At 37.3% G+C, this 24,395-nt stretch overlaps 5 protein-coding genes across 6 annotated transcripts; 2 read left to right on the top strand and 3 right to left on the bottom strand.

Moving 5' to 3' along the window:
- Positions 1-778: 778 nt before the first annotated feature.
- Positions 779-19,375, bottom strand: LOC130049176 (uncharacterized). The gene is made up of 4 exons (XM_056146427.1): positions 2,174-19,375; positions 1,976-2,053; positions 1,702-1,797; positions 779-1,442 (listed from the first exon to the last, which is right to left on the bottom strand). Exon 1 carries the CDS (start codon positions 19,134-19,136, stop codon positions 18,066-18,068), a length of 1,071 nt encoding a protein of 356 aa, XP_056002402.1. The 5' UTR covers positions 19,137-19,375; the 3' UTR covers positions 779-1,442; positions 1,702-1,797; positions 1,976-2,053; positions 2,174-18,065.
- Positions 3,724-7,572, top strand: LOC130049177 (arp2/3 complex-activating protein rickA-like). Of its 2 annotated transcripts, XM_056146428.1 has the most exons (4): positions 3,819-4,149; positions 4,823-5,122; positions 5,317-5,379; positions 5,909-7,572. In XM_056146428.1, the coding sequence occupies exons 1-4, from the start codon at positions 3,819-3,821 to the stop codon at positions 6,244-6,246; spliced, it is 1,032 nt and encodes a 343-aa protein (XP_056002403.1). In that variant the 3' UTR covers positions 6,247-7,572. The 2 variants fall into 2 exon arrangements, with proteins under 2 accessions (XP_056002405.1, XP_056002403.1); XM_056146430.1 differs by lacking the exon at positions 5,317-5,379 and having other exon boundaries at positions 3,724-4,149.
- On the top strand, positions 7,760-12,528 carry LOC130049175 (uncharacterized). The gene is made up of 2 exons (XM_056146426.1): positions 7,760-10,718; positions 10,853-12,528. The coding sequence occupies exons 1-2, from the start codon at positions 7,760-7,762 to the stop codon at positions 12,451-12,453; spliced, it is 4,560 nt and encodes a 1,519-aa protein (XP_056002401.1). The 3' UTR covers positions 12,454-12,528.
- On the bottom strand, positions 14,444-15,286 carry LOC130049738 (uncharacterized protein F54H12.2-like). The gene has a single exon (XM_056147696.1). The coding sequence runs from the start codon at positions 15,284-15,286 to the stop codon at positions 14,444-14,446; it is 843 nt and encodes a 280-aa protein (XP_056003671.1).
- Positions 16,734-17,888, bottom strand: LOC130049737 (uncharacterized). Its single transcript, XM_056147695.1, has one exon. It carries the CDS (start codon positions 17,886-17,888, stop codon positions 16,734-16,736), a length of 1,155 nt encoding a protein of 384 aa, XP_056003670.1.
- Positions 19,376-24,395: the final 5,020 nt, after the last annotated feature.

Raw genomic sequence — 24,395 nt, 5'->3', positions numbered from 1 at the left:
AGGAAAACCCCGAGTCTAGAATTATGATTATAGTCAGTATTCAAGTGGCAAAGTAATGGCAATCAAATGATTTAATGTAGCTGTACAGGGAAGTTATGACAACAAATTCGAATATTCTAAACATATAGCTTTCCTCAAATCCTCTAGTAGTAAGGGGGACAGTACACAGTCAGTATACAGTCAAGATGACGTCATGGGTTTTTCCCACATAGGTCATTGAGGTCAGGGGTGAGTACACAGTCAAGGGGGAGTATACAGTCAAGATGAGTACACAGTCAAGAGGAGGGGGGCAGTACACAGTCAATAGGGTATTACACAGTCCAGGGGGAGTATACAGTCACTAATGATTTATAAAGAGATAAATACCATGTACGTCGCATGTTGTGTTGATATAACAATTGCAACTCAGGGAAAGCAGTACAAATGGAAAATTCTAGCCTGGAGTGCGATAAGAAGAGATGGGAAGAAATGGACATAAGGTCACCTTAGTTCGCATAGCAACAGCTGAAGGATGCTTTTATAGATATCTACTATCAGGGTCACCTCAGTTCGCATAGCAACAGTTGAAGGATGCTTTTATAAATATCTACTATCAAGGTCACCTTAGTTCGCATAGCAACAGTTGAAGGATGCTTTTATAAATATCTACTATCAGACCTTAGTTCTCATAGCAACAGTTAAAGGATGTTGCTATAAATCACACTTTCGTGACTTTTTCTCTGCTATAAAAACGTCAATTTTTATATTCTGTTCACAATCTTAAGATACAAGTCAACTGAATAAGTAAGTAAAAGTTTAATAATATTTTCTATCACATGAAAAGATTATGCATTTACACATCATTATGGTTTTTTCTTTTAAAAAAAGTTTTCCAATGTCTCAACACTATAATAAAACAAGACATTAATTTATTTGTATAAGTGTCAAGCACATGTACACACAAAAGATAAACTCAAACACTATAGGTACATAAATCTGTGTTACTACAATATACTTTTTCACAAATATTTCTATTTCCTTTAAAAGGGTTAAATATTATTTCATTATATTCACAGTCACTGTTGTTGGAATTCCCTTACTCGTTTTTTCTTCCACAGAGTTCTTGATAATTTTAATGTGTGAACAATCCTCAGAAGTTCTTAAGACTTTTCTTAGACCACTGATTTCAACGGTTTAAGACAAAAGTCGCATACATTTACACAAACTTCAAACCGAACTACAAGGTCGTGAACTTGACCCTTTTTACACAGCTCTTTTTTTTAATCAAGGTGTCTTCAATGAAGTTCATGATTATCTTCATTTGCGCACAATCGTTTTCAACTCTGGTCATCAGACTCTGTACAATTTCAAACTGTTCTTTAAAATCTGAGACCGTGACTTGTCCTAGGCCTGGTTCCCTCATTCTGTTTTCCAGCTGTTGTAATTTTACAGGGTTTGTTCTCCTGTTTAAGAAATTTACCATACAGGGTGTCAGTTACCATGTTGCAATTCAATGTACATCATACAAACTTATGATTTGCAGTTTTGTTTTAAGAATTTATGTTTACCCTTTTGTAAAAAACAAAAAAAACAAAAAAAAAAAAAAACAAACAAACAAAAACATAAGCATGAGCAAATAATTTGATAATACTTTAAATGTTATAATTCAATTATGAACATGAATTGTTATTATTACATAAAAAGTTTTGCAATATTCATCACCTCAGATTAGTCAGAATGGAGTCTTCCACGTGACTGAATCTGCCTGCATCAGAACTACTGCTGTCAACCTGGTTTTCTGGTGTAGGACTTGAGGGTCTAAAGAGACAAAGAGAGGGTGAAAACACTTTCTAATATGTTCAAACTAAATTCTAGACATTATTTAAACCTACCTTTTCTGAACGAGTATTCGGTAAATACATATAAAATAGTTATACTAAATATACATACAAAACATTTTGGTACATTTCATAGTACACAAAAATCCAATCTTTACCTTTTTAATGACTCATCTTCTTTAGCAATTGTCCTAAATGTTGTATGGTAGCTTGGAGAGGGAGGGGTTGGAATGTAACTTCAATTAAAAATGTAAAATTAGATGCTTGAACACTGGCCTTTTACTAAAATATGAAAAGAGGGATAACTCTTAAATGGCATGAAAACTGATTTGACCAGAGTTAACAACATTGCTTACGGAGGTCCGAATGCTGACTTTTCTAAGTCCTCCCCCATTTGTAACCACATCTCCTCAAACTCCGAAAACGAATCTGTGGATTTGGTTGCGTCACTGTGATAATGTAAATTTATACCAAAATTATTTTTAAGGAACATTTAAAAATATGTTAATGACTAGACAAGACAGCAAAACAGCATAGGAAAAAAACGACGAACTATAATTGTTTTCATATGTTATTTTAATTGAATGAATTTGTGGAAATATAAAGAAAAATATATAATAATACGTATAAAATACCATTACTAATGTCATGATATGCTACTAGATTGTATGTGGACCAAGATTTTTACGGTAAAATAGTTTTTAATCATTAATATTGCATTAATAATAAAAAAAATATCAAGATTTTAGGGGGAAAACATAGTTTTATTAAAATCTAAATTCTTTGTTTTATGAAGTGAGAATAAAATATGAATAAAAGATTCCTTAAAAGTTAGCATGTAAGATATGTTGTTCTTTAAAACGAATTAGCTGTTATTTCCCTAAGTTTATTTAATTAATTTTGAAAAGTTTAAATAAAAAAATTACTTACAGAAACTGTAGATATTCTTCTGCCATTTTCTCAAGGTGATAACGTAATGCAAAACTCCGTTGTATTTATATGTCTTGAATGAAAAATTCGGTGAGGAAATGAGGAAATAATACAAACAAAATTAAGTGGGTTGGGACAGTTTACCACCCAATCCGCGCTTTCTCCGTGGGTACGAGTTTGACGGGTCAAAGAAAAAAATACATCACGATAATGACGCAGGTGCTCTACTCCATTAACTGAATTATATTCCCTTTTTAAAAATACCGCTGTGTCGTGACATATCTGCGCGACACCCCTGACAGGAGTGATATGCGCATACCTGGAAGGTCTCTAATGAGGTGAAATTATGTTAATTAATTCATGGTTGCTCTATTTTTTTTCTACACCTGTAAACACAGGTATTGTAAGAAAAAAAAGGAATTCATGTCACCTCGTTTCAATCCAATGTAGCATCTTTATTCAACTATGTAAGAGAATATGTACAGTATCTAGTTCTTTGTATTCTTTATTCAATGTGTCCTTTTGATTTAATCATGATATTAATCTTAGCGCTATCAATCTATCTTGCAACATCAGCGCAGGGGTGTTACAGCATATTATGATTATGACTTGTTCTCTATTTAAGTTATGTTAAAAAAAGAGTGATTTTTAACTCGTGATCGTAAAGTATACTAGTCTAGCAGGTTATGATGTAAATTATTCATTTCAAAGAAGATAAAGCGTTAACCTCGCATTTGCTATGTAATTAACCATTCGATTAAATTGCTGTTTAAATTTTATCAGTGAGGTTCACCTACCGCAAGTCTGACACTGATATACAAAACTGACATTTTATATATAACATTAAATGTAGTAAACGAGGGCTAAATGTGATTTACTTAAACCTTTGGACAAATCAGTCAACAACTTTGTAATAAAGGATGTTATTTATAAATTAAATCAATTTTCTCTATCCGAGTTTTTTGGATTTTTTTTTTTTTTTTTTTTTTGCTTCTATTACATTTACAGATCAAGGTGTTAGGCTTATACCCCCCTTTTCTGATTTTGTTAAGAGAGAGAGAGAGAGAGGAGATGGAGGGAGGTCATGTGATCAAAAACCCGTGCAGGATTTACCCGCGCACCCATCACGGCATGATGGCGAGACCGTTAGACCTATGGTTATGTTTGATGTGGATATTCCTGATTAATGGTGCTTCAGATAATTGTAAGAAACTGTGCTGGCCCATTGAAGGAATTTATGATTGTACTAAATCTGGGAGCCGCTGTGTTCGGATGATGCGCTCCGCCTATATAGACACTGTACGTGAAATACGGGTTTTCAACTGTGAAGTCCAGCTTGTGACCGACAGGGTGGTAACAAATTGGCCAGTAATAAGAGACCGAAATTTCAACAGGTGCCCACGTAAGTAAAATTTTATTTGGTGTACATACTACAATATGATTAGAATATGACTGTGTTCATGTTATACATCGGCCATATGATATTACCAGTAATATGGAACTTGAAGTGTAAATATACATATACATAATGATAAAGAAAGATAATGTACATGCTTAGCGTACATATATTTTACATCATACAAATCAGATTGTTATGGCAACAGAAGAAAAAAGGGGGGGGGGTTATATTAAAAAAAGTGGCGGATTCATAATCACTACATAAACAAGAAAGATAACTCTTACCGGAAATGTAACCGTTGAATGAAATACGAGGTGTTCCGAATGCAATGGTAATAGGTCAATAAGATGGTATGGAGAAAGCGTTGATACAAAAGGATCATCACTTAATTTTTAAAATATATTTGATTTAAAAATGATATTTTATTTTATGAGGTTGTGTACATGTATTGAAATTGTTGTCTTTTCTTATCCCACTTTCTAAAAAAAAAAAAGTAAACAAGTTATTTACACTTCCATAATCATCTTTATGAGGAGAAGGCTATTACCAATTCATACAAAGCTCACCCCATAAAACATAGAATATAAACATTATTTAATTGACTTCTTCAATGCAAGCAAAATATGACTATTACCGACAATAAGCAGACATTGCAAGTTACTATTTTTTTTTACAGAATCGAATGTGTCCTCACCGCCACCGATAACAACAACAGCTGAAGCCCAGAAGTTGCCATCACCGCCACCGATACCAAAAACAGCTGAGACACAGAAGTTGTCATCACCACCACCGTTAACAACTACAGCTGAGGCCCACAAGTTGCCATCACCGCCACCGATAATAACAACAGCTGAGACCCAGAAGTTGCCATCACCGCCACCGATAATAACAACAGCTGAGACCCAGAAGTTGCCATCACCACCACCACCAAGCAGGACCTACAACTCCCTAAATCTTGGTTCTAAAATTGTTGCAGGTCAGTGCTTAGTGAAAAATCAATAATTATTTATATAAAATATTTAAAAAAATTCAAAAATGAAGAAAAAAATTATTCCATGAGTATGATGATGATGATGTGTTAAATGTACCAGTGTGTAACGGAAAATTGATAATTATGTATACTAAATATATATTACAAGTATATTCAAAGAAAAAATTGTTTTATTTTAGGATCCCATAAACATGATGATGATGAGGACGATGACCAACTGTTTGATGTACAAACAGCAACAGGTCAGCATATTATCATACGCTTGTGCATTAACATAGGAATGTGTATTTGTACTTTAGTAAGTGTTTGTATTTCCATCAAAGAAACAATTTAAACTTGTGTATAAATCTAAAGAGAACAAGACATTGTTTAGAAAACAAATATTTAAGAACGGAAAATCTTTAATCATAAAAGGAAGAAACTTCCCTCAGCATCTGAAATTGAATTAAACAGACTGTAGGCTGTATCTTCAGACAATGACTATGATACAGTATTTGATGCATCAGGTTTTTAATCAAAATATTATTTCAATGTTTTTTTATTTTATTTTATTTTTTGGGTCAAGGTACTGATTATTAGAATTTAACTTTAGATACAGCATCACTTTACCTTAACATCACTTTAGTAATTTGAGTTGTAATTTGAAATATAATCCAGTAAATTTAAGAATCATTGTACATTCTTTGATTATGTTTGGATATGTATTAAGAAAAGAAAAATTGCATCATTATTAGACTTTATGTTGACACCAATTATATTTTATATTTGAAGGTTTCTTAACGTGGGCTCTTATTACAACCATGGGAGTTATTGTAGTTGCTGTTAAACAATGTATTAAGAAGAAATTGCTCCGTTGCCCATGTGAATGCAGGAATAATCCCCCTAATGCACCAGAGAACCCCCCTAATGCACCAGAGAACATTCCTCTTAACCATCCACATACCCCACCTCAGGCGGCATCGACACCAACCTCCTCCTCAAACCTTAGTCCTACACTTTCACTGGAAACAACTCTGACAACGGATACCTCCACAACTAGCACTAAAACACTAATTGAATCACCTGTTTCATCTCACACAAGATTCCAAACTGCTAAAAAATTATTTTAGTTATTTTAATGAACTGATATTGGAGTTTGACACAGCTGATTTTTTTTCAAATTTTTCCTTCAAGGAAAGGAAAAAGTGTTCCCATATTTGTATTGTATGATTTATCAAAAGAGTGTTTTTAAACTGTTGTGGAAAAAAATGTATGTAGATGTTATTTTTCTGCAGTTGTACTGAAGTGACAGCGGTGTAATTTCATTTTAGAATTGTGGGAGGACTGTTTTTAGGTTTTTTGTTAAAGCAAATCATTTCATGTTTGATGAAGTAATACTTATTATGAAGGTAATATATATCTTGCAGTTTTTGAAAAGCGTATTTGCAAATGATTTTAGAAAAAAAATCATGTGACAGGTCTAATTCCAATTTAGTGTACCAGAATACCGGTAACTGTTGGAAGTCTTCTTTGTATACAACCATTTAATAGGTATTTTACATACACTACCTTGTTGACTGAAATAGAGATTGGTGAAAGTGGAGATTTTTATTTTTCCTTGAAGAAAAGGAAAGGGAAATCACTCCCATATTTGTATTGTATGATTTATCAAGTGAGTGTTTTTAAACTGTTGTGGAAAAAAATGTAGATGTCATTTTTTCTGCAGTTGTACTGAAGTGACAGAGGTGTAATTTCATTTTAGAATTGTGGGAGGACTGTTTTTAGGTTTTTTGTAAAAGCAAATCATTTCATATTTGATGAAGTGATACTTGTTATGAAGGGAATAGATATCTTGCAGTTTTTGAAAAGCGTATTTGCAAATGATTTTAGAAAAAAAATTATGTGACAGGTCTAATTCCAATTTAGTGTACCAGAATAACTGTTGGAAGTCTTTTTTGTATACAACCATTTAATAGTTATTTTACACTACCTTGTTGTTTTTTTATTTTTCCTTGAAGAAAAGGAAAGGGAAATCACTCCCATTATATCTGATGATTTACCAAATGAGTGTTTTCAAAATGCTGGAAAAAATGAAGATGTATTTTTTCTGTAGTTTAGACAATTTTTTTTAATTATATGACGTGTTATTTTATTTTTGAAAAATTCTGAGATTACTGGTTTATGTATTTTTGTCAACAAAACATTTCATGTTTGATGTATTTATGTCTACAAAGCATTTCATGTTTGTTGACAAGTATTTTTGTTATTAATTATTAACTTGTGTGATTTATAAAAACGCCTGACACAAAAAAGTCTGGTTGTTTAACCCATATATATTTTTTAGATGCAACAAAAAATGTGATTTTAGCGATGTTTAATTTTACTTTTTATATATGATTATACAAATGATTTGTTTTAAATCTACCTCATATTACCAATTAAAAGGTTTTTCAAAAGTTTGGAATTGATTTTTACTTGAATATCGGATGAAAGTGGGGAGATTGAGTTAAAAAAAATGTGAAATAGCATGCTCTCTTTCTTTTCTTAGAGATTGAACCTATTCAACTTCTTACTACACTTCAGCATTAATTTTGAAAATAAGTATAAGTGTCCAGTAAATGTATACTTTTATTCATTTAGAAGATGATGGATGGTAGCTTATTAAAAGAAATCTTGGATTCCTTGGAGGATCCGGACTCTGTGCGGTTATTTGCAACGGCAAATGGTTTAGACGATGATGTTGAGGTTAAGGACCGATTACATGAACTCCAATGGGAAAAGCACATCGACAACTTGTGGCAAGAGGTTCTGTCTGATATGGAATCTCCTACCAAAAAAATCCGACCATCTCTCGAAGATGGTAATCAACCTTCTACAAGTGGGCAGGTTGGGGGTGGGGAAGAGTCTGAAGACCCATTAGAAAAACCCTATTTCATTTGGAAGAGAGACACTCGAACATTTAAGAAAAACTTGGCCCGCGACACCACGTTTAAGGTCAAATTTAACGAGCAGTGGAAGGGGGATAAATTGTTAGATATACATAACAAGTTGCACGATATGTTCGACGACCTGTTGTCAGAGGCCCGGGGTCACGATGCGGATCTGGGAAGGGTGGTCATCAGTCATTCGAGTTTAAACAATCCGATCGTCGTGCCGCTACAATCCTGGGAAAATCTGAATGCAGATGTCGTCCTGTCCGAGATCACCAAAGTACTTAATTCGAATGAAAGCTTGTCCGTGGACGAAAATCTGTTGATCACCATAGGGTCCATCGATTTGCCCAAAGGGGGAGGTAACCCTAGAAAATTACCCATCACGTCTCTCTTTGGTCCTAAAAATAGCGTAGAAAGAAAGAGATCGCTTTTTCACGTACAAAATGATAACAACGTATGTATGGCCATTTCCATTGGTCTCTGTTACCTGAAAACGTGTGAAAAAGTAGATGCCGTTACGTGGACAAATTTAGTGGGGAAAGATGCCGGAACAATGTTCGACCATATCATCAAGCACCGTACTGTTACTCGATCCTATTACAACAATATCTTGAAAACCTCGAGAAAAAAAATGCAAACGGAGTTGGCGATGTGGCTGTGTGAAAGAGCCGGAGTTCCTACTGACAGATATTTAGGTTTGAACGACATCGAACCATTCGAAACCTTACTTGGTGTCTGTATCAACGTTGTGTCCTCAAGAGTAGGGAATAAATTTGTCAGGGTGACGGAGGACGAGGACAAGCCACGTCTGTATTTATATCACGTGGACACAGAAACTGAAAAACACTGGCACGGGATTGCCAGCATACAAGGCTTTTTTAAGGCATCGTATTTTTGCCATACTTGTTTAAAACCGTATAATGATAAATCCAAACACACGTGTACCACCTCGTGTGAGGTTTGCTTACATGACCACTGTCCAGAAACAAATGTCCAAATAGGTTGTCGAACCTGTGGACGGGTCTGTCGTTCCGTGGCGTGTTTTAAACGTCATAAAAAACAAAGAGTCGTCAAGAAAGAGAGTTATCCTCCTCCTTGCGAACTGTTTCACCAATGTAAAAAATGTAGGGTCATTCTACATTGCTGTAAACGCTCTCCCGACTTGCACGTTTGTCAAGAATGGCAGTGCCCTAACTGTCTAGAATATCAAATAGGAGAACATCATTGTTATCAAAAACCGTGTGGATGTGATTTAGAAAAAAGAGACAAAAAATTTATTTTCTACGATTTTGAGACGCGTCAAGAGGACATCTTTCATTGCGAGCAAGGGTATCGACCGTCTTGCATCAGATGCGACCAATGTGTCAAAAAAGAACGCCAGTGCGTAGACTGTAGACTCTGTCAGAACTGTCGTGATCCGTCCTGTGGTCTACAACAACACAAAGTCAACTTTGCCGTGCTGCAGACCACCTGTCACATATGTGAGAAAAGGGAACTGGTGGAGGGCGCCTCCTGTAGTTACTGCGGAACACGGTGTGAGCAATGCTCCCGAACCCATAAAGGTGAATATGTGAACCCCCCTTGTCCCGACACTTGTGGAAAAAGGGAAGTGGTGTTTTCTGGCGACAACGCCGCCGAGCAGTTCTGTGCTTTCGTCACCAGTGAACATTGTAAAAATTCGATCTTGATTGCCCACAATGCCAAAAGTTTCGACTTGTATCCGGTTTTAGAAGTGCTCATAGACCGTCACTCTATTCGACCTAGCAAGATCATTTACAACGGTTCTAAAATCATGTACATGCACATTGCGCACAAATTAAATTTGACTTTTGTGGATTCCCTCAATTTCCTGCCCATGAAGCTTGCCAAAATACCAGATGCCTTCGGTCTACAGGAACTCTGTAAGGGATACTTTCCCCATTTATTTAATACTAAAGCCAATCAAAACTACGTGGGGCCGTATCCAGAGTTGAAGTACTACGGATACGATTTCATGTCGGCCGGGGAGCGGAAAAAGCTTGCCGAATGGCATGCAACGAAACGAGACGAAACCTTTAACTTTCGAGAAGAAATGTTGCAATATTGTCGCTCGGACGTTGATATATTGAGGCGGGGGTGTCTAGAATTTAGAAACTTGGTGATCAAGGTGACAACTCTAACAGAGGAAACGGTTCAAGCAAACGGAATCATCAAGAAAACGAGCTCGGGTGGAGTCGACCCCTTTGATTTTGTCACCATTGCAAGTGTCTGCATGGGGATATTCAAGTCGCTCTTTTTGAAGGGAAAAAGTAAAATAGAAATCACCAAAGATGGTGAATCGGATTTGTACGACATTCGTCATCATAAGAGTTTAGAGGGGGTCCATCTCGGTGATTCTTGGACGTCTCTCGTCGATTTAAGAAAGGACGACAATGTACAGATAGGAAAACGACATTTCAAAAGTCCCGTGGCAGTAGTACCATCTCAAGGATACACGAAGCGCGACAATTACAGCAAAATTTCCATCCAGTGGCTGGAGTGGTTGATGGAAAAAAGTCGTCAGCGGGGTAACCCCATTGTCATTTCCCACGCTCTCAACGGTGGTGAATTCCAAGTGCCAGGGACCAATTACAGATGTGACGGGTTTGTCAAGATTCCTGGCGGAAACGGAACCATTTATGAATTCTATGGTAAGAGCTTATTATTTTAACCTCTGCCCCCCCGTTTTCCCCCTAAACTGGAGGGGGGGGGGGGGCGGCGGCGGCGGCGTACCTGGACTTAATTACGAATGTATTGAGGATTGATATTGTTCATTTTGGTACAGGTTGTGTATTCCACGGTTGTCCCAACTGTTTCCCAGACGATAGGAATACCATCAAACACCCGTCTACCAATCAGACCATCAAAGAATTGTACGACATGACCAAACACAGAGAAAAGGAATTGAAAAATCTGGGATACAAATTGGTCATTGTGTGGGAGCATCAATTTAAATTTCAATTGGAGAAGAATGTAGCTTTGCAACAATTCGTGTCCACCCTAGATCTCCAAGACAGACTCGACCCACGTGACAGTTTTTTCGGTGGTCGCACCAATGCCATCAAACTGCATTATAAAGCTGCAGAAGACGAAACAATCCAATATTTCGATTTTACCAGTCTCTATCCCTGGACCAACAAGTATTGTCGGTATCCCGTCGGCCATCCGACCATCATAACGGACGATTTTCAGGACTTGTCGCAATATTTTGGACTGGCTAAAATAAAAATTCTCCCCCCTAGAAAACTTTATCATCCCGTACTTCCATACAATTCGAATGGAAAATTGAAGTTCCCACTTTGTAAAACGTGTGCAGACAGTGAAAATCAAAATGAATGTACATGCTCTGTTGAAGAGAGATCCATCACGGGCACGTGGTGTACTCCTGAAATTCAAATGGCAACGTCAAAAGGGTACGAAATCTTGAAAATCTATGAAGTTTATCATTTTGCCGAGTCTTCCAAATACGATGTCGAGTCGTGTGAGGGGGGATTATTCGCTCAGTATGTGAACATGTTTTTAAAAATAAAACAGGAGGCTTCCGGATTTCCGGCCGAATGCGACACGGAAGAGACCAAAAGAAAATACATTAGGGAATACAAAGAAAACGAAGGTATCCAATTAGAGTATGAAAAAATTAAAAAAAATCCCGGTTTGCGATGTTTAGCGAAACTTTGTCTGAATAGCTTTTGGGGGAAATTTGGTCAGAGGTTGGGCATGCAACAATCCGTGTTCATTCACGAATCGGAAGCCGAAAATTTTTTTCAAATGCTCTCAGATCCTACAAAAGTACCACACAACTTTCACATTGTTTCGAGAGACATTCTTCAATTAGAATGGAGTAACAACCCCCTATTCGCGTCATTCGACAATAAAACTAATATATTCTTGGCCTCTTTTACCACCATGTGGGCTCGACTGAAATTGTATGGCGTTCTCGACAAATTAAACGAGAACGTCTTGTATTTCGATACAGACAGTGTCATCTTCAAGACAAAAAAGTCGGACAACTTGAATTATCTCCCCATAGGTAATCACCTGGGAGAATTGACTAATGAAATCTCTCCACAAGACGGGTACATTGTCGAATTCGTTTCTGGGGGTCCTAAAAACTACGCTTACCGCACACTGTCGGGAAAAGAAGAATGCAAAGTTAGAGGGTTTACACTTAACTGGGCCAACTCGAAACTTATCAATTTCCAGGCTATCAAGTCGATAATCTGTACCTCACACGACCGACAAATTGAAATTGTCAACCCTTGTAAAATATCGAGAGACAGCAGAAAGCGAAAATTGTTAAATAGGGTTGAAACTAAAAATTATAAGATGGTTTACACTAAAAGGAGAATTCTTCCTAATTTAGACACGTTGCCATTTGGATTTTGATTATAAAACGAAATATTTTGACGTTTTTGTTTTTTTTATTGAATGATAAATACACAAATAAAATGATAAAAGACATTATTCGTTGTTATTACACTGTCAATATGTGAGCCAGGGTACGTTTTTCTTCTTCCGCCGAACATTGGAAATTCCAGGAGGTTTCCCAACCTTCATCTTCTTAGCGACGTAACCTGTTCCAGTTTGTAACAAATTAGTTTTATCCACTAAGTCACTGGCAGTTTGTTCTTGACCTTCTGAGGATTGCTTCGAAGTTCGGTCGACTTCTCGGGATGACGTATCAGCAGGTTCTAATTTTTGAAGTAAACGTTCATATTTCAGTTTCGGTACAAGTATCATTTCCTTTGCCATTTTCCTTTGAAATGTTGAACAATGGGTTTAAGTAGAAGCGGCACTAAAGGAATGTTTTTCAATAGTATGCGACGTTTCTCTCGGTTGCTGACTTCTCTGGACCCCAAGGATCGAATGCATGATTCATAAGGTTTCAGTTGGTTTATATACTTTTTAGTCAGAGGATAAGTTCCGGTGTAAATGTTAAGTGCTATTTCACTGAGCACATCGTACTGTTCACTGTTCAAGGCTTTAACGATTACTTTTTGCTGGGCATTGTCTGCACAGACAAGAAACTTTAAAAAAGCCTCGTGTTTCTTCACCGTTTGCTTCATCTTTGAATAATGAGGCGAACACATCAAATCATACTTATTTATAGAGGTTGGTAAATAATCATCTCTTCTCCCGGAAGAATGCGTGTTCTTAACTGATACTCTCTGTTCTGTGTAGGTTCCAGGCAAACATGTAAGTAACCGAAATTGGGTCGAGTCGCAGATTCATAGGCTGCTTTGAAAAAAGGAACTTGTCCTGGTAAGATCTGAGATCCAAAGGTGATGATCTGTCGGGAATCGCGGTAATTCTTAAACAAAATGACATTAAGACAATTCAGTGAAATGGTCCTGGCGTATTTTCCCGGCGGGTATAAGTTCTGAGACAACATCACGGTGGTCACGTTTCTATGATGAGATGTCACCGTGAATAGATGCACACAATCTTGTGATTGCGCAACTTGTAACATGAGATCATCCAGTACCACTATAGTGTGACTGACACCCTCTGTGTACTGCTCTATGTCTTCTTTTGAAGGCATTCCTTGATGTAATGAAAGGTTTGGTATCGTCTGCTTCATTTCCTCAAACATGGGTTGATGTTCAGAATAAGCATAAATTATTCTATCAACAGGTATAGAGAACATGCCATTGGCGTTTTGTAAAAGTGTTTTAGTAAAATGCGTTTTACCGCTTTGTGTACTTCCACATATCAGAATAGTGGAAGGTGCCGAAAACGGAAGCAAGGAACGAGTGTTCCACCAATCGTTTATGTTCTCTGTTGCCATGTTCCTCGGTAGCCAGGCTTCCTCATACTGAAGTCCAGCGTAATGCTACGCGCACATATATATATATTAACAAACTTATTCAATGACAGTATAAAAATAACTTCTCTATCTATGTTTCATGATTAATTTTAATGACAGAATAATCATACATAAAACGTTTCACAAAATCATCATTGGATTGAATGTCTTTAGAAAATAAAGCATACACATCATTTATCGAGTTTTTGAAACACAATCTTGCAATTAAAAATACTAATACATAAAGTCCACACAAATCGGAATTACGAGGCTGTAGTCGTATAGACTTGAAATTACATTGTACACTGCTCATCCTCAAAAAGTTTTGAATGTCTTGATTGTAATGAGTTGGTGATTTCCCAAGGCTGTCGAAAAACTCTGCTTGGGATGGACTTCGCACGATTATTGCCACCCAATGTTCTCCAGGCATTGGTAAAGGTTGTGTATTGACGATGAAGGCACTCGGATACCTTGTAACGATTTGGGGTAATGTGTTACTAGCAAATACACCTTTCACATAGCATCTTAAGCAGGGGTCCGTTTTCACCATATTTAGCAACTGTGTCGAATTCATGGTTGAATGTAGTTGATATCACGTGATTTGTCGACTTCCAGTAGAGATGAAAAGGTAGCAAATACAATTGCGTTAGCAGCTTTAGTTGTTGCTTGTTTAAATTTCAGTTCCAGTCTGGTGTTTCCCCGACGAATCAGATTTAAATACTCTTCTCCAAATCCACAGGAATCAATAGTGAAAACAAACAGCGAATATCCACTTCCAAAATTATCACGAGTGATGATCAGTCCGGCATCATTGTTCCATTTTCCCGAGGCTTCAAACAAACGAGCGTAAGCTGCTGAATACAGTCCCGCTGAGAAGTCTGTTTTGAGCGGTCTACCGGGTACACTTTCTCCGTTAACGTATATTCCGACGTCTGTTAACCCCATATGCTCAAAGTTAAAGGGGTTAGCGGTGTAGTCCCCATTGACGGCTTTCTGGTCCACCAAGGCCACCACGATGCGATCGGGGACCGCTTGAGGAAAAATGTTGTCCCAGTAAAACTCTGTGGATCCTTTAGGAATAGTATTCATTTTCAATTCATTTCGCATGATAGTATACTTCACGGGGGTTGCTTCTATCTGTTTACTATGGTTCAGTAGAACGCCGGGGTCTACTCGCACTTTGGCTACTTTGTACACAACGTCCAGTAACTCTAATTTGAAAGCTGGTGAAGATTCAGCCGACATAATGACAAACGGGGCACTGGATCTAAAGAGTTTGATGTAAATGTCTACCCCGTTTATCAAATATTTATCTATATCAAAGACATCTTCCATCAGGTTTCCTTCCAACTCAAAGACTGCACTTTGCTGAGTGTATCCATACCGCAGGACCAGTCCAGCATTCCCCCCCATTGTATGCATTGGCGTCACTCAGGTTTCCCTCTTCTTTAAAAAACAGCTCGGATTGTTTCTGTGAACTAAGTTCGTCTCTCCCGCTGAATAAAATTGTCTTGAAATAGGCCTTCCACGGATAGTTGTTTGTGTTGAAAGAAACTAATTTGTTGTTCAAGTAGACATCCATCTGGGAAAACATACTTTGAAGTGGTAAATTTACAATGCCCGTTTTTTCATTTTCTGCCAGCGCCGTTCCATCTGCTTTCAAAATTCGGGCTTTCACATACAATTTACTCCTTTTTAAATCAATGTATTCTGCCCCCGAACCAGATACTACGATTTCGATTGGTGTATCGGATACTCCTATGCTAGAAATCGGTCTTGCTTCTGTAAAGTACACTTTTTCGACCGCTACCTGATTTGTTGGAGACGCAAAAAGAGACAGTTCCATAGGTTGAGCTATGTCTTTATTATCACTGCTTAAAAAGGCCATTTCTACTGTTTAAAGATACTCCTGTAACTGTCAATCTTAAACTCTTTCTTCTTTCTCGATTGTGTTTTCTTGCCTGGTGCTCCTCGCTTTTTCTTAATTGTCTTCTGTGTCGTTTTTCCTGACTTTTTTCGTTGTTTTGCAGGCTTAGACGACTTCTTCCTTTGAGATGTTGTTCGTTTCGATTTCTTGGAAGGAATGACAGACGATTGAGAACGTGGCCTTTTTATACTCCCCTGCACCTTGACGAATGGAACACCCTCTTTGACATCCTTGGCATGTTCGATCTTAGCTCTTTCCTCCACCGCAGTCACTGGGGTCATTTGAGTGCTGGTTTGTTGTACTGATTCTAATTGTGAGTGAGGTCTCAATGGAATGACATAAGACTTATAACTTTTCACACCTCTTCCAATTTGTTTAGGCTTGTATCTATAAGGGTTGAACTTTTTCTCTGCCATGTTCTTGTAAAAGATTTCCCACATTCTGGGATCACTGACGTAAGTTTGGCTATTCATCTTCACAGAACGTAAGGAAACTTCTTGAAATGAAGTGTTACGGTCACCGGTCCGTCTAAGAATGACACTAAGTTTCCTTCTCTGTCTGTTATATATATGCCAATCTGCTGCAATTGGCCGATTTTTACTGGAATGTAATACGGTAGTGGGTAAGTGATATTTTCTGGTTTCTTCCCCAGGTATATGCGTCTTAGGAGAGGTGCTTCTTTTCCACCAATAAGAGTTTCTTCACAAATATCACAACACACAAACAACTCAGATTCTTTTTTGGATGTAATCCAGCTTTCTGAGGAAAATTCTGTCAGGGCAACAGTCCAATATCCGTCGAATTGAATCTGTTTATTCAATTGAACTCGATAACAATTTGGTTTATTGTCAAAATAATCAGAACTGTCCGTAGACGTCAACACCATCCGAACGCTCATTTTGAATGAACACATCTTGTAGAAATTAGTGACTTTTATTGCTTTTCCAGAGAGCTTTCTGGAATCCAAGAATTGAATTTCTTAGGCCATCCTTCCCATTTTACAAATACTTCTTTGGTTTTTCCACGACGCCTCCTTTTAAGAATTTTTTCAACTCTATAGGCAACATCCTCAGACTTGACAACTTTTTGAAGCTCAGATTGGTAGAAGGTGCCTTCTATAGGATCGTCTGCCAAATCTTGTACTTTGTATACAGGTATTTGACCCCTTTTGTATCTTTTAACGACTTTGAAAAATTCTTCTGTCCATTTCTGTTGATAGTCTCTTTGAAAAGGGTGTTTAAGCTGTGATATCCTGACATTATCTCCAACTTTTAACTTGAAAAATGGTTTTACTCTTTTTTTCATTGTTTTCTTGGATGTATGCTGGTTACCATTCTTTTTTCTCAGATCCGATTTTGGTTTTGTTCCCGCAAGATAAGCATCGAGTCTTATTTCATCAGCATTTCCCTGGTTGACAGTAAGGGGAGCATTGCCACCCAAAGATCTGTGAGGTCTGTTGTTGTAACTTTTCACCAAGTCTTGCAACACATTCACAAATCGGTAAGTTTTGTTTTTCATGAAATAGCGATACATAAGGTTCTTCATGGTACGAATCACTCTCTCCGCATAATTTGCTTTGGTTTCATTTTGTGTGTATATCACGTTAATTCCTTCTTTTTTCAGAAACGTCTTTACCCAACGATTTTTGAATTCGCTACCTTTGTCTGTTCTAAGGGTGTGTGGTTTTCGTCCAGTTTGAAAAACTGATTTTAAACCATCGATGATGTTTTGATGATGTTTATTTGTCAAGGGGACTATAAATAAATATCGACTAAATATGTCAATTAAAACCAATAAGAATTTGTAACCGTCGTTGTGAGATGCAATATTACTGACGTCGGCTAAGTCACCATCCCACATAGAGTCGATTGTGTTCACTATTACTTTAGAGCGCGGAAACGTCTTACGAATAGGCTTATAAAGACTATATGAGTCTTCGTTGTTTAAAAATTGTCTTATTCTCCTTCTGCCAATCTTGTATTTGCCTTCCTGTTTAACGGCTTGATACAATTTTTCGGGACCAGCAAATGCTCCCGGTTTCCCGGGAGTGTAGTAGAGATCCTTCAAGTAATCCGTGTAGTTTGACATACTGCGTTCCAATGATGATCCATCTTTGATTATCACCTTTTATATTCAAGTAACAAACCAATTAAGACAGGCAACTAATTACTATTCATTTTTATTAGATTTCGAATGAAAAACAAACATGTGTATATATAATTATTCTCATCATTAATTTTGAATTCAGTGTTCATGGTCATTAGGTCAATCAAGATCACTCTCAATCGATTTCACGTCCTGTAAATCTCCCACATTGCATTCCTTGGACATATTGTCTTGGGCATCGTAACCGAACGGGGTACATTCGGGACAGTCTAACATTCCAAGTTGATTTTGATGAGATTCGCTGAACATACAGAGTTCGGTGTCTTTGAGCTCTGGAACAGATTCATGTATTTCTTCAAGGGCATCTCTAAGTCTGGCTAGTTTGTTTCCGTTCAAAGTGACACCCTTCTTTGTCGGTATGGGTTCTGGGGCATCGTCGGGCTTCCAAAAGTGTCTTATATCCACTGTAGGGTAGCCGGGTGACAATGAGACGAACACGCCTCCGCCAATATGCCACTGCACTTCTCCATTTTCCTTTCCAATGTTGTCTATGTAGTCTTGGATATCTGGAAGAAGGGATTCAAATTTTAACCAACGAGCCAAAGGAAAGGTGACTCCTTTCTTTGTGGCAATGAGACGACCATGGGATTCTGCGAGATGGCGAATGTGAACGTAAACCGTTCCCTTGTAAGGCATGACGGTGAGGAACAGGTCATTAAAGTCATCCAGACTTATCCTACATCTTGGCTCCTGAGACTGAGGGTGTGTAGCTTTCTTTGATTGGTTTCCGGAATCTCCTCTTTCTTTGGTAGGAATGACTAAAGATCTTGCCATAGCTAATTTCTTTTCGTATTCAGACTTCGTATCATCGTCATTATTCATCAAGAGTCTCGATAAATCAGCTTGATTGGCTTTCATTAAGGCCATTCGGAATCCCACAAAAGCCCTCGATCCTCGACGTAAAATGATACTAATCAGTTTTCTGCTTTGGTCGTAACTGGTTTTCTCGGCTTCTATGCGTTGCCTCATTTCGTCGGTAATTATGTTTGAAGCATACAAATGTTCCGCGACTCGAATTGCCATCATCTTCTTCACCAATATAGTGTAGTTTGCCTTAATAAGGTTTTGATGTTTATCCTCCATCTCTGTCCACATCAAAACTCTCACAATAAAAAAAATGAAGTTAACCCGTATCCTCTCTGAGACTTGTTCAGGACTGGTGAAAATCATTCAAATCGATCAAATTTATACATCATTTAATCACGTGGTTCGTGACTGTAGACTCCGCCTTGACTGTAGACTCCCCTCTGACTGTAGACTCCCCTTTGGCTATATACTCCCCTTTGGCTATATACTCCCCCATGACATCAGTGACTGTAGACTACCCTCTGACTGTAGACTACCCTCTGACTGTATACTACCCCACGACGTCAGTGACTGTAGACTTCAATTTGACTGTAGAAAACACTGGCTGTAGATTTTGACATTACATATCTTTAACATTATGGGTTTCCAAGTTTTGTGTATGAAATTGAGTACGCATTATTTGTACATTTTTCTCCAGTATAGGATTTAAAACTTTTGATGCATGATGTATTCTTCTTTGAAAACGATATCTGTCCAAAGCCATGGTCATCCATTCCCCCTTTCGATCTTCATAGGGAATATAGATAATCGTTTTCTTGTCTGAAAATGTCACAGTCTTGCCCATAGTTTCAAGCTTTGACAATTCAACATTTTATTCATGCATCACTTTATATACGATTCTGTGCTTTTAAAATAGATTCATCCATATGATCGACAGATGTTTTAAGGTACTGCCACTGTGTTTTACTCAAGGTAATTCCTTTGTTCCCCGGTTTTCCAGCATGAAATCGTCGTATGTCAATCTGTATGGTGTCGTTGATGCATATCATGGCATATACTTCGTTCGAGAGTGGGTACCGATCCACGTATGAACATGTTTTAATAACATCTTTTTCCAAAGTAGGGCGTAAAACACAGTCTACCTGATTAGGTTTTTTCTTCTCGTGTAAAACACTGACAGCGATGCACAAAGAAATAATAAGAACAACTGCAAAAAAGCTAGGTACTACAATCCCGATTTTTTTCTTCAACTTCTCTTTTAACATCCCTTTGCAATCATTTCCACAATCACTTGTTAGAAGTTCCATCATTACCACTTGTTCAGCCATCTTTGATCAAAATGATTTTGCTAAACCACCGTATTCCCATTTATATATATACATAACGTATGACCTCTGTGGGCGGGGTTTTCAATACCCTATGATGTCATCTTGAACTGTAAAAATCCGATTCTCTCAAGGTCTGTGGAAAGTATTTTTTCGGCATAATTCTACGTTTCAATATGTATTCTTCAGATCCCCAGCTGTCTGCAATGTCATAACCATTTCTCATTTTTTCCTTAAAATCAACAATGCAATCTTCTTTTCTGTCAAACCATTGACTTTCTTGTAAAGTCCATTTCTTTTCATTTTTTCTTAAAGCACTCCAGGCCAAAATTTTCCATTTGTACTGCTTTTCCTGAGTTGCCATCGTTATGCCAACGCAACTGAGATTTACAGGGTATTTATTCATATTTTTAAAAAAGACTCCCTTATGACGTAAGTGAGACTACCTCTTGACTGTAGACTTCCCCTTGACTGTATACTCCCCTTTGACTGTATACTCCCCCTTGACTGTATACTCCCCTTTGACTGTATACTCCCCCTTGACTGTATACTCCCCCTTGACTGTATACTCCCCCTTGACTGTGTACTCACCCCTGACCTCAATGACCTATGTGGGGAAAAACCCATGACGTCATCTTGACTGTATACTGACTGTGTACTGTCCCCCTTACTACTTCCTCTCCAAAAACAGGGTGACCCTTGCAGGTGGATCAGAATAGTGTTTTATTATAGCCTTCATCTGAGTCGCTGTAATCTCTCCAGCAAGATATTTATTTAAGATACTTGTAGACTGGTCCACACTCAGATGAGTCATACTCCTATACAAGTGGATGGTGATTCTTGTTTTTTCGTTTTTTTTCTTGAATGACTTCTACCAACTTCCAGCATTTTTCCTCCATAGTGGAAAGTCTTAGGAGGTGCTGGAAGCGTTTTCTACGTTTGGTTTGTTCATGTTTTTCTGCAGGACACTGTGGTTTTTTCCCCATCTTTTAATCAAATCTAATACACCAAGAACTACATACATACATGCATTGTTTAGTATAACACCTATGTGAAAAATTCAAACGCTTTGGTATTTGGTGGAAAACTTCCCTCCGTATTTCTTAAATAGAGTGCTCCTCATTATTCTTACCTGCTCCAAATTAGATGTTTTAGGCTGTTTGTTGCTTCCTCATTTTGTGATAGCCCAAGGAATGAAAGAGCGTGGTGGCTCCGATTTTTATAGATGATGATTTTCCGAAGACAGGGGCCGGCTGTATCATTTTGAAGGGTGCGAAATCTAGTAGTGGGTATGGCGTGCTGAAGGTGAACTGGCCAGAGGAGGGTAGTAAGCAGGAAAAGGCGCACCGGGTGGCTCTTATGGTAGAGATGCACCTGACAAGGTCACAGTTCCCAGGTGGATGTCTGGAGGTTAGTCATCTCTGCCATAAGAAGCTGTGTGTCAATCCAGTGCACTTAGTAATTGAGCCACATGCCAAACTTGGAGCGGATGCATTGATTCCACAAGGGGGTTTGTTGTGGGACACACCTGCCACATTGCATCATATACTGTAATTATTTAAAGGGACTAGCTCACGATTTTTGATAAAACTAGATTTCATTTTTGATGGTAAACATTAAAAATATAACTCATTTCATGTCTTTCTGCAGGACAGTGGAAAAAGATGGGTTTCCTTCATCTTTTAATCAAATCTAATACACAAGAACTACAATTACATACATACATTGCTTAGTATAATACATATGTGATATTAAATCTAATTTTATCTAACAATGACTTTGGACAACTGACATTGATACAAAGTAATACTCAAGTTGAGTATAATTGCCTAATGCATTCTGGCCAAAAATTCAAAACTTGAACCCCCTTTGGTCCTGGTCATGACACACAATTGAGTTATATAAACTCTCCAAGTATGAGAATTGGACAGAAATGGTGAATCAAAAGGTAAATATATTTCCTCAAAACTTTGTTATTGGTGTTTATGTTACTATGAACATACATGTATCATAAATATGTTATGTTGCTATAAAGTATACTACAAAGTATGCTACTGCTGATCTCATTATTACTGAAATATCCTTACCACAGCGTTAAACAACTGATATATGACGCTTTGGTACTTGGTGGAAAACTTCCCTCGTATTTCTTAAATAGAATGCTCCTCATTATTCTTATCTGCTCCAAATTAGATGTTTTAGGTTGTTTGTTGCTTTCTCATTTTTTGATAGCCCAAGGAATGAAAGAGCGTGGTGACTCAGATTTATATAGATGATGATTTTCCGAAGATGACAAATAAAATATGATTTATATGAAAATGAAGACCTTTTATAAATATATGACACTTGCACATAGAAATGAAAATCTTATCATTCAGTGTTAAAATATTAGGTTATGACAAAGGACAGAGGGACATATCCATAAGTATTGTTATGCATCCAAAACAACTAAATGTACAAAACCTAGAAGTTACCTTTTACTTCTGATATGTAACCTACAGTATTGATCAACTTCTACGGGTTTAATAATTGTTTTAATTTAAAAAAAAAATAAATGTTTATTACCTTGTCTTCTACTGTTCTTTTTCTGGTTAGATCTGTAATAGTTGTTTTAGCACATGATGAGAATGATTTCCATCAATCAGCTCTCCCATTGTGTTGTCTGTCATTACTTCATCACAAATGTCTCCAGTTATTGGTGGAAATCGCTGTAGTCCATTTTGGAGGGAGGTTTAAAATTCACCCAACAACTCTGCAAGATCCCTTACAGCTCTTTCTGCTGTAGCAAACTCTATTCTCTCTATGGGGATCATGAACTCCCCAACCAATTTAGCACTGACTTCCTGTGCATAATATTTCTGCTGGTTTTTAAAATTGAAAGTTTGCTTTGTAAAAGGATGATAAATCAAATCCTGAATGTTGATTTTTCTAAGTGAAAAGTACCCACTTAAACTAATAACAGTAAAACATCATATCAAACAAGATGTGTTTGTGAAACACAAATGCCCCTGATAATGGCAAATTCCGAAGATGGCCAAGGTCACAAGGGCAATTATCTAAAAGAAATGCAATGTACAATATGATAGCTCTAATATTCACCATTTAGAAGTTATGACCAATGTAAAAAAAAATAAAATAAAAGTAGGTCAAATGTCAAGGTCAAAAGGTTCAATACCAAACACATCTTGTTCATGTTACTTTCCATTTATTGATACCTTAATACTAAATGAGAGGGGGGTGAGTTGGTAAATGTATACACCTATAGTAAATTCTGAATTGTCATTCTGAGAGATCTATAATTATTTATTAAAAAGTTTTTATCTATATGATATTTAGTACTTTTGTAATCTTAACCTCTTGATATGAAAATTGTAGAAGTTCAATGTACAAGTCAGTGTTGGATAAGAAACGAAAGAACGGACAGGAAAAGGAGGGACCAAAATTCTAAACAATATATGTTTAGTGATGAAAATAATTCAACAGGCTAAAAAGTTTCATCATTTGATACAAATTAAATAGTAAAGACTAGCTTCTTTTATATCTGTAAAGAGAATTTAAATTTGATATTCCAGTCTTGTCCTTTCACAAATCAATCTTTTTTTTCCGTCTTAAAATACATTTTTAAGACCAAAACCAGAATCGCTGGCTTATTATTTTTGTGTCGCCTGCGTTACGCAGTGGCGACATATAGGGATCACTATCCGTCGTCCTGCGTCGTCGTCTGGCGGCGTCGTCTGGCGTCGTCGTCGTCACAAAAAATTTCTGTCACAGTTTTCTCAAGAACCACATGGGGCAACTCCCTGATATTTGGCACAGAGCATCAGTGTGGCCAACTGTATTGTGTAAGACATTTTCGAATCTGTCGCTTATCAACTTCCTGTTTGCCGGGACTTAGAATTTTTTACAGCAAAAAAATTTCTGTCACAGTTTTCTCAAAAACCACATGGGGCAACTCCCTGATATTTGGCACAGAGCATCAGTGTGGCCAACTGTATTGTGTAAGACATTTTCGAATCTGTCGCTTATCAACTTCCTGTTTGCCGGGACTTAGAATTTTTTACAGCAAAAAAATTTCTGTCACAGTTTTCTCAAGAACCACATGGGGCAACTCCCTGATATTTGGCACAGAGCATCAGTGTGGCCAACTGTATTGTGTAAGACATTTTCGAATCTGTCGCTTATCAACTTCCTGTTTACCGGGACTTAGAATTTTTTACAGCAAAAAAATTTCTGTCACAGTTTTCTCAAGAACCACATGGGGCAACTCCCTGATATTTGGCACAGAGCATCAGTGTGG

The sequence above is a fragment of the Ostrea edulis genome, chromosome 8, assembly GCF_947568905.1.
Source record: "Ostrea edulis chromosome 8, xbOstEdul1.1, whole genome shotgun sequence".
Taxonomy (NCBI): Eukaryota; Metazoa; Mollusca; class Bivalvia; order Ostreida; family Ostreidae; genus Ostrea; species Ostrea edulis.
This window is presented reverse-complemented; position numbering and strand designations above follow the sequence as displayed.

Bases quoted from the DNA above. Each gene is read 5' to 3' on its own strand.
- LOC130049177 (XM_056146428.1), top strand. From the start codon at position 3,819: ATGGAGGGAGGTCATGTGATCAAAAACCCGTGCAGGATTTACCCGCGC. The intron at 4,150-4,822 runs GTAAGTAAAATT...TTTTTTTTACAG, and splicing joins AAATTTCAACAGGTGCCCAC to AATCGAATGTGTCCTCACCG. The intron at 5,123-5,316 runs GTCAGTGCTTAG...GTTTTATTTTAG, and splicing joins TGGTTCTAAAATTGTTGCAG to GATCCCATAAACATGATGAT.
- LOC130049175 (XM_056146426.1), top strand. From the start codon at position 7,760: ATGATGGATGGTAGCTTATTAAAAGAAATCTTGGATTCCTTGGAGGAT. The intron at 10,719-10,852 runs GTAAGAGCTTAT...ATTTTGGTACAG, and splicing joins AACCATTTATGAATTCTATG to GTTGTGTATTCCACGGTTGT.
- LOC130049738 (XM_056147696.1), bottom strand. From the start codon at position 15,286: ATGGGGGGGAATGCTGGACTGGTCCTGCGGTATGGATACACTCAGCAA.
- LOC130049737 (XM_056147695.1), bottom strand. From the start codon at position 17,888: ATGTCAAACTACACGGATTACTTGAAGGATCTCTACTACACTCCCGGG.
- LOC130049176 (XM_056146427.1), bottom strand. From the start codon at position 19,136: ATGATTTTCACCAGTCCTGAACAAGTCTCAGAGAGGATACGGGTTAAC.